Source organism: Ylistrum balloti, unplaced genomic scaffold (genome assembly GCF_031769215.1).
Source record: "Ylistrum balloti isolate Yb309-2 unplaced genomic scaffold, AGI_CSIRO_Ybal_v1 Utg369808, whole genome shotgun sequence".
Taxonomy (NCBI): domain Eukaryota; kingdom Metazoa; phylum Mollusca; class Bivalvia; order Pectinida; family Pectinidae; genus Ylistrum; species Ylistrum balloti.
Window position 1 is genome coordinate 889,815 of NW_026781982.1, and position 10,446 is coordinate 900,260.

The 10,446-nt window shown below is 33.5% G+C and overlaps 1 protein-coding gene across 1 annotated transcript; it reads left to right on the plus strand.

Moving 5' to 3' along the window:
- The first annotated feature begins 201 nt into the window (after nucleotides 1–201).
- LOC132544757 (cytochrome P450 3A24-like) lies at nucleotides 202–10,138 on the plus strand. The gene is made up of 14 exons (XM_060208407.1): nucleotides 202–284; nucleotides 1,606–1,702; nucleotides 1,989–2,041; nucleotides 2,250–2,346; nucleotides 2,732–2,851; nucleotides 3,081–3,169; nucleotides 4,366–4,514; nucleotides 5,286–5,416; nucleotides 5,629–5,734; nucleotides 6,223–6,380; nucleotides 6,526–6,614; nucleotides 8,138–8,275; nucleotides 9,164–9,326; nucleotides 9,942–10,138. The coding sequence occupies exons 1-14, from the start codon at nucleotides 202–204 to the stop codon at nucleotides 10,017–10,019; spliced, it is 1,551 nt and encodes a 516-aa protein (XP_060064390.1). The 3' UTR covers nucleotides 10,020–10,138.
- Nucleotides 10,139–10,446: the final 308 nt, after the last annotated feature.

Consider the following 10,446-nt stretch of genomic DNA (forward strand, 5'->3'; position numbering starts at 1 on the left):
CTTTGAAGAAAATATACATCTGCGATAGATAATAAACCAGGACATAATCTCCACCATCACATACACAATCTACACCACAAACATAACCATACAGATACGTACCAATAGGAAAGTGTATGGTGTATATAGAGGTAAACACCTCAAGTCGTAATAATGTTGGAATGATTTGTTACTACAGGGGGAAGATCATCAGATCAGAAAATGTTGGTGTTAGGACTGGTGGATATCCCCATATGGGGCCAACTACTCATTCTACTTGTTGCTACGATAATAGCATACGTTGTGTAAGTACCAAATAACAATAGAAAGTCGTTAGATACAGATAGACCGTCTACGTTATGTAAATGTTATATAACTAGGATGTTTGGAAAGGTAGATAGACCCTCAACTTTATGTATGTATTATATATGTATGGTGTTTGGAGAGGTGGGTGGACCCTCAACTTTATGTATGTATTATATATGTATGGTGTTTGGAGAGGTAGATAGACCCAGTACGTTATGTATGTATGTATTATATATGTAGGGTGTTTGGTGAGGTGGAAAGACCCTTTACGTTATCTAAGTATTATATATGTATGGTGTTTGGAGAGGTAGATATACCCTCTAATTATGTAAGTATTATATAACTAGGGTGTTTGGAGAGTCGGGTAGACCCTCTACATTATGTATGTATTATATATGTAGGGTGTTTGGAGCGGAAGGTAGACCCTCAACGTTATGTATGTATTATATATGTAGGGTGTTTGGAGAGGTGGGTGGACCCTCTACGTTATGTATGAATTATATATGTAGGGTGTTTGGAGAGGTGGGTAGACCTTCTACGTTATGTATGTATTATATATGTAGGGTGTTTGGAGAGGTAGATAGACCCTCTACACTATGTAAGTGTTATATAACTAGGGTGTTTGGAGAGGTAGATAGACCCTTTACGTTATGTATGTATTATATATGTAGGGTGTTTGGAGAGGTGGATAGACCCTTTACGTTACGTATGTATTATATATGTATGGTGTTTGGAGAGGTAGATAGACCCTCTAAGTATGTAAGTATTATATATCTAGGGTGTTTGGAGAGGTAGATAGGTCATCTACGTTACATATGTATTATTTATGTAGGGTGTTTGGAGAGGTGCGTGGACCCTCTGCGTTATGTAAGTATTATATATGTAGGGTGTTTGGAGAGGTGGATAGACCATCTACGTTACGTATGTATTATATATGTAGGGTGTTTTGAGAGGTTCGTAGACCATCTACGTTATGTATGTATTATATATGTAGGGTGTTTGGAGAGGTGGGTGGACCCTCAATGTTGTGTATATATTAAGATCTACGTAGTTGGGACATATGGATAGGTTCTTTATGTTGGATTTAGTGTATGGGGAAAGGTAGGTATCAGTTTGAAATTGTTTGTAATTAAGATTTGCATGAAAAATGTTTTAATGTATACGTATATATGAGATTATATCGTACACTATCAATATCCTGATTTACAAATGTACTGGGTATGTATTTGTTGCCCAATATTAATTGTGTCGTAGCTATTGCACGAGTATTAATGTCACTTGTAAAGTAAATCATCATTGATACGATAACTTTATTTATAGGTACATGTCCTGGGATTACAATATCTTCAAAAAGATGGGCGTTGATGGTCCAAAACCAACCCTTGTCATGGGAAATTTGGGGCTGTTCTTCAAAGATGTTTGTATTTATTTACCAACTTAAGACACGGATGACCCTGTTTTATAATTCAATAAATGAAAAAAAATCAGTAGTTTTCATTTTTGTTTAAACCTGGACATCGTTTGTCTCCGATCATGAGTAAGTGTTTGCGGCTATCTAATGTTCAAAGTAGTACATTACCTTAACTCGTTTCGTGTGCATAAAATCAGTCAGTATGACATTATGTTATCCTGATTCAGCAGTAAAATTAATCAACATTACAATCTTCAGCTTTACGTATTAATATTCAGTGACTTTATTACAGGGCATAGTTAAGGGCGAGATTGACCTTTACAGGAAGTATGGCAAAATGTTTGGGTAAGTGAAAAAGCTGTATGCAATTTCTTTTAACTGTAAATTTAAAGATTCATTTACAATACAGAACGATATGAAAAATAGATTTTACATGGATATTAAATAGTTATTTCCACATAGCATATAGTAGTTTAAAACTTTGATTAAAATGTTATCTCTCTTAACATTCCATGTTACGATTGGTAATGCTTGCCTTTTCTTCCTTCACTAGGACTTTTGAAGGGAAGTTTCCTACCCTGTTTGTTGCTGACCCGAAATTACTAAAAGACATTTTTGTCAAGGATTTCAACAGTTTTGTCAATAGGAGGGTTTGTACCGTCATTTTGCTTTCAGATAATTAAGAACCTTTTACGAGTTTCCATCACTGGTGCAGTAGAACGACCGACTAGGATTCGAAAAGGTGATAGTGCTGATCTATTGTATGTAAATACCAAGAAAGAGGTGTCTTTTTTAATTCTGTTGCTTCCCGAATTGTTTATAATAGGTATCAAACTCATCATTAATGGAGTTAATGAATTTATAAAAATCAACTTGATAGAATCGTAACCAAACATGGCACACAGTACTGACTGCTACATAATTTGATTAGTCATTTTATATAATAAAGTAATATGTTCAGATGAAGACGTGAATTGATACTTTATAAGACAAGTAAACGGTATATTAACATTTTTCATGATATTGTTATCTCAGGATTTTAATCAGTTGGATGACCCGATGATACAAGAATCTCTTTTGTCCATCAAAGATGACCATTGGAGATTTGTGAGAAACATTATCACACCAACCTTCAGCGGAAAAAAACTAAGAGAGGTATGACTATGTCGATGGATATTTGATGCATTCCTTTTCCCTTTGTGTTTTCTAATTCGTAACACAGACCTAGAAATGTTGTCCTAAATAGCACGTTTCTCAAGTTGACACATGACCTATTTCAAAGTATTCAATTGATTTGCTGTATTGTATGACACTTTGTTTATTTATTCTTATTTGACACTACATGTATCGTATTTATATCCATTGCCTTTGTCTAATGTTTCAGATGAAACCACTTATAAGGCAAGCACAAGACATATTGTTGGAAAATTTAGAAACGAAGGCAAATAATAATGAAGACACTAACTTGAAAGAGTAAGTTACCTCATTGTGGTGATGAATTAAATTGGTTGCCAAAACGACCGATTTCTTGATTTTATTTTACGATGTCTTGTAACCTGATAGTAATAAATTTCTATTTTTATCCATTTCTAAAAGGATGACGTCATTTAATCAAATGAAATTAAAATGATTTCTTTGATTATTGCGCGAATTCTAACCACGAGGGAAATATTAAGTGTTGTGTCTGGTGAAGTAAATCGGTATTAAGTCTGAACTTTCTTCTAGCTTAGTACGTAATGACATACACTGGGAGTTAAGACTTTAGTAATTATTAAGTAACACAATGTCCTTTTAAATAAGTAAGTTTTTTTTAATTTATCTAGTTATGAATATATATCTATAGTACAGGATAATCTTTACGGATATTGTGTAATTGACTTCCTTTTAACAGTATTTTCAACTTTGATATCGCGCTCATGTAGACGTAATGTAATATAAATCTCATTCAACATTGATCTTGATTTTTGTATGACCTTGATGTGACCTTAACGCTGATATCAATTCATAACTCTGTAGGAGAAAAGCAGATTTTGAAAAATTAAATCCCTACAAATCTTTATTTGTAGGCACTAATACTTTATTTTTTACATTTTGGCACTGATCTTGATGGACATTTCACCATTGAACGTCAGTAAGATTGTTTTTATTGTCAATATGATTGCATTATAGGTGACAGATAAACAAAATTAGGCTCGATTTGTATTCCGGATATTATTTAAAACATTATCATGCCTTTTTTTCTAAATTGAAATTGTCTTCATACTGGATAAGCTTTCTGAAAATTATAATCAGCTCAATGATTAACGTAAACCTACAACGCGTGTTATCTGAGACGACATGGAAAGTGTTTACGTTCATAATAGCAGTCAGAATGGCGCCAAATGACGTCAGGTTTTTGCCATGTAGTCCAGGCTGCATCTATACTCCTGTGAACACAATCCAAATTAATATTGAAATGAAAAAAAGGACATGTGCAAAATGTAAAAATCTAATCAAAACATACAACTTTATAGTATATCGTATATCAATATATATTTTTTAGAGTTTACTAATCTGATCTTACCATGCATGTTTATGGTATATTTGATTGCATTTGCATATCGTATCGTCATAGACCTTGAGGTAGCAGTGACATAAGTAGAGTGTAATACTTAGCAGTTCTTTTGTAGAACCTTTGGTGCCTTTACGCTGGATGTCATTGCCAGAACATCATTTGGTTTGGAAATAAATTCTCAAAAAGATCCAAACGACCCATTTATAAAGCATGCCAAAACCTACTCAGATTCTACAATCATAGGAGTGTTGTTGGCAATATACAGTAAGTTAAAGAATTTTTGCAATTTGAATTAGAACTTAAAGGCATACTTTGTGTTGTTTTACGAAACAAAATAATACCGTTTATTTTTATGAATTTTATGAAGTTTCATTTTTGTTTGGAGTATCCTTCTGAGTATTCAATGTACTTAAATAAGTGAAATTTCAATATTTGTGTGTTATAATATGTTAACAATAAGAAAATACATTTTTACATGCCTGTAACTGGTTTTAATAATGCGTTGATGAAAGTCCCAATACATAACGACGAGTATTAATGAACTTGAGAAATAACTCTTATCGCTTTCAAAACATTAGCATATGTTTTCACAAAGAAACTCAAATGATAAGTGACAGTTACTTGTGCTTCGATATACGTGTGTGCTTTTTGTGCGATCTTTGATATTGGGTATGACAGACACTGCTAGTGGAGTTGTAGTCCCCTGGCTTTGCTATAACATTCATATCATGTCTTAATTTGATTGAATAGTGGCACAGGGCCGCACATACACATGCACATCGAAAATACATAGTTTAAAAGCGTTCCTTAAAATAAATCAAAATTTGGAGAATGTACGGTCTTCAGCTTCAGCTTTCTGACAGTTATTTCGACCAGATATTTCTAATTACATGTAGGTCATTAACATCACTGAGGAGTCCAAGAACGACAAACATATGGTATGATACAATCTATTTTTCCATTTTATTTCATTTACCTTATTTTTTATTGTCTTGTTTCGAAGAAAGTATCTATGTTATGTTTTGTTATTTTTAGTGTTTTTTCCCTTCCTAACTTGGCTTCCACGCTTCCTCCAGTTCATCGGAATCAATTTGACAAAAAAATCAACAGATTTCTTTGTGTCTGTAACTGGTGCGGCATTGAAAGAAAGGCGACAAAATCCAGGGGTATGTGAATAGGAGAAATAATTCGAATACTATAGCTGTGTTATTCGTATATATCTGTATTGTATGATACACGTAGTTTACAAGGAAAATAACTGACGCTATATGAAAGTTGTGTGGAGATGAAATATCCCGGCGTTTGCATAGAAACCCAGCGTTGCGTATGTAACTAACAATTGAAAGCATTATTTCAACTGACATATTATATTTTGCAGAACCATACAGACTTTTTAGAAATCATGGCAAATGCACAGGCTGCTAATGAAGAGTCACCTAAAACTGAGAACATGGCTACCGGTAAATGGTCATCTGGACGAAATGGTCAGTAATCTAGCAATGCAAGTGTTCATTCATGAATAGACAAAACATTTTGTAATACCAGTGGTTATATATAAATGGTCAGTAGTGTTTTAATAGAAGCGGTCAACCATGCCATCATACTTCATAGAAAAAATATTACTCTGGATATATATCTGTTTTGGCACTTACTGGCCAATCAGTGGCGGCCAACTTTTTTCTGTGCTCAGTCCTCCATACAAAGAGGTCTTTTCAAAAATCTGTTTTTCAGTTGGCTGATTGTTCCCTATGTAGGGTCACTGCATACTGCCATGATCATCAGCTTAGCGTAATACAGTGGTAATCCTACCATGACATGTTACATATCTGGCTTATCTTACTTTCTTACCATTTTTGATTGGGAAGGAATTATGATTTGGCGACATCTTTTCTATGCTACGATGAATAAAACATATTATGTATATGTGTATTCGTTTTATGATGTACAGCCTAGTTTATGTGTGTTATTTCAGCTCTTTCTGACAAGGAGATTATGTCTCAAGCACTTCTGTTTTTCCTTGCGGGATATGAAACCACAGCTCTTACCTTGACTTTCGTCTTTTATCACTTGGCCGTACATGAAGACATCTGTGACAAGGTTATACAGGAAATCGACGATAATCTGGGAAAGGTAATGCAGTTTATATATTTAATTGATTATACACCACTGAATGCTGTATACTAAATCTTGTGTCCATTGCTTTGGTAGTGCAGTTAGGTTTGGACTGATTTATGTATCAATAAAAATGCTTTCGGTTTTTGTTTATTTGTTTCAGGAATCCCCCGACTTTGATAATATCAAAAAGTTAACATACATGGACATGGTTATTGACGAGACCCTGAGAATATTTCCCCCTGGATCCAGGTATGGATACCACCATATACTTGATTACAATGTTTACACGTAAACTGCAGCTGCTGATGCCATTATTGGCAATAATCATTTTCCATGTCTAAATATGACAGTGCATTATTCGAAGGAAAGCTGTTATCGTTCGTCTTGCACCAAAGTCAAGGCAAATACGTAATTTATAGAATGGTGAGATAGGACAACGCGTACTCATTCATAGTGAAACTTGTACCGCAGTAATTACTTTCGCACATTTCGCACTTTTACAAAAAGGGGGAAAATAAAAAGTAGACTAATAATTAATACTATCGATGAAAAGTATATATTTTTGTATTTCTTACATATTTTATGCTGCCGAAGTAATTCGAAAAGTATACGAGTAATACCCGTAAACATGGTACTCTGCTTATGCTAGACTTGGACATTACATAGACTCAATCGAAATTTCGACTTCAACAATTTCAAGACAAGGAGTTTCAACGGTACTAGCTGCCTTATGAGCTCGTCATATCTGAAATTGGTTTCGGGATTACTTTTTTCCTCCAGAAATTCTGATAGTCCTAGCTACTACAGGTTTTAGATAAACTCGCATTTATCAATAAAACTAGCTTATTGTGCAATTATGCTTGTACTCTTACATCAGTTTATTATATATATCGATCTATCCATGGCGTGGCATTAAGTAATGCATGTAGTGATTATTGTAAAATATTAGAAATGCATCTACAATTTAAACCTTCATAATGTAAAGCATCATTGTATCATTTCTCATCAAGGCGAACTCCATGCGAACCCGCCAAACTTTCAAGTGAAATCTATTTTCTTTGCACTGCATCTTTAAGCTGAAAGAAATGATCAAGCTTTAAAGTGAAAATACATACATGTATACTAGTAGTTTGGGGGGAAATTTGCATTACAATAAATATAGTAAATAGGGAAGGAAAATTAAAGGATCATGCCAGTAATCCTCAAACAATAACCTAAGTTCAATTCAGTGTGCAAGAAAGGTAACCTTCCAAATTGTGATTGGCTTGTAGTAAAACTTTCAAACGATAAATGTGAAAAAAAGGTTTTAGTATAAAACTGCATTGCAACGATTCTTAATGACAAATGTTCATACTGGATAAGATGTTAGTATAATGTATCAAGGGGTATTTTGAAATGAAGGAAGTCTCTTTTCGATACTGAAATACACTTTCAGAAAGTTAGCAGCTACTTGCACTAACTAACAAAACATTTAACTTGTTCAAGGTAACTATGTAACGTGGACTGCAAAAGGTATTCCATGTTATGATGTGATAACTATATTTAGTTGTAATTTTGTAAATTATGCACGCTTGTGCTTCCGTCAATATAGATATGACGGATATCTGTACGACATACGTAGTAATTTGGCGTATTTGTCTTATTTATTTAATTTTATTATTTTATAACAGCAAACTTAATAAAGAGAATTGAGACATAATCTAAGGTTTCAAACATCCATATCCCTTGCTTTTGTTGATCGTCGTTATAATAATGCTTACTGTTGCTTTTAGAATTGACCGGATAGCAAGTCGAGATGTTACCATTGGCAACGTGAAGGTCCCTAAAGGCATGATTATAAATATACCAGTAGGAGCTATTCATATGGACTCGGAATACTGGCCTGACCCGGAGAAATTTGACCCAGAACGGTATGATTATTGACCTCTAAAGTACCATTAGTGTTACCGTTACCCCAACTATTGATCTTTACCTAATATAGATTATACAAGTCCATGTCTCCGATCAGTAGTTCTGAAAGGGGGAGGGGGCTGTTGCTTTTGTTTTGAGTTTATAGATGCTGTTTTCTAGAAAAATCTTCTAACTTCTCATAAATTCAAAACGCACATTCGTTTAAAGCAATATTTAATCTAAAATACATTTTGCAAAATGTTAATGTTATAAACTTTTCTAATACAATACTTTCAAATTGTATTCAAAATACTAATTATTCCTTTTACTTTTTTTCAAAACCGACTTATCGTAATTCCATTTTTATCATTTTATTTTGTAAAATTTCAATTACAAATAAGAATCCTTTGCTCCATTTTCATTGCTTCATAGTTTTCGTTTCAAGTGATATGAAGACAAAAATGTCATTTGCATTCAGAGTCTCATGTTTTTTGTATTTCAAATTCATTCTAAGTTCATTTCCAATACTTAGAGAACTTGAGACAAATGTTATAAATTGGTATTATATAAAAGTTGTTTATGAGCTTTAGTTGTTACAATGTGTATTGTACTTCCATATATAATACCCTGAGATTATGATTGGTTTATTGGGAATGATAATGAAACTTAAAATATTGAATAATTCCTTTAGATTACTAGTAACAACAGATATATTGATGCTTATAAGTTTGTGAACAAACATAATAAAAATATTGATACATATTGACAGGATGTACAAGAGAAATATTTCTTTATGACAAGGCATTGAATTTGTTATTGGCTATCGGATGTACGTCTTACACTTTAAAGGTTAAGTGATCAGAAAGTGTTCTCATTTAAACATGCTGGGCACTCTTTCTTATTACTAGGTTTACCGAGGAGGCCAAAGCTGACAGGGACCCTTACACATATCTCCCATTTGGCGCAGGACCCCGTAACTGTATTGGTATGCGGCTTGCAGTGATGGAACAAAAAATGTGCATTGTTTCAGTCCTGCAGTCTTTCAGGCCAGTCCGCTCTGCTAGAACTGATGTAAGTGAAACTGAAATCAACTCGTTGTATTATTTATTTGTCTTCATATATTGGTAACGCTACTACGTCACGTCAACGATGAGCGTACATTTACAAAATCGTCAGTGTGTACATACTGATCACGAACTCCAATAATAAGATAACTTACATTTCATCGTGTGAACTGTACTTTATTGTTTAAACTTTCTCGTATACATGTATATGTATCTGCCAGTTTTCGCTCTGTTTAGTAGTTATTGAAATAAGTAACACCTGCAGAAGCAGTGTCCGTTTATTTGATTTAAAACCTTTTCCATTTTTATACATATAAGTCAACTTTTACAGTGGCTATAACCAATGATAAATGTTCATAACGGTTTACTTCACGAATTTACATTATTTAAGCCATGAAGTCGGGGAGGGGGATGGGTTAGAGGTATTCAGACAGAACTATGTAAGGTTTTTCTTGATTAACAAACATATATGTACTTTGTTTCAAGCAGGAAAATCAATGCTATTTGTCCAAAATGTCATGCTTTTGTCTTCTAGTGTATCAGTTGATGGGTCCTACATAAGTATGAAGTTAGGTTTGGTATGCAAATTTCGAAATGTTTGTAATTTTGATTTTTATCACAGTGCCCACCAAAGATCAGTAAAATGGGAAACACCCCAACTGAGGAAGGGCTGTGGATCAAGTTTGAGAAGAGGGACTGAGCTTTCCTGCAACTGCTGTCAAGACAGTGACACATTTTAGTCTAATATCCTATCTATATATTATTGTATAAGAAATGTCCTGTAGTTGTTTGTAATTAGGCTATGTGTGTATAACAGCTTTCAACAAATCAAGAATTCCTTTATGAATAACGTGTAGTATACATATGATACGCCATTTATATCACGCATTATCATGTAAGATATACAATAAACACCATTGTTACAAACATTGAAAAAATATGCATTTTGAAAAAAAAAAAAAAAATTCGAATCAAAAACTTTATCAAATGCTTTGATTTGGAAATTATTTTCAAAGTTCGTGGAACTTGTCCCAAAATAAACGCGATTTGAATTTTTTTTTTACAAAGAACGTTATGTTTTCAAAATGGGTTGTAACACACCATGTTGTATATATAAGCTGAATTCG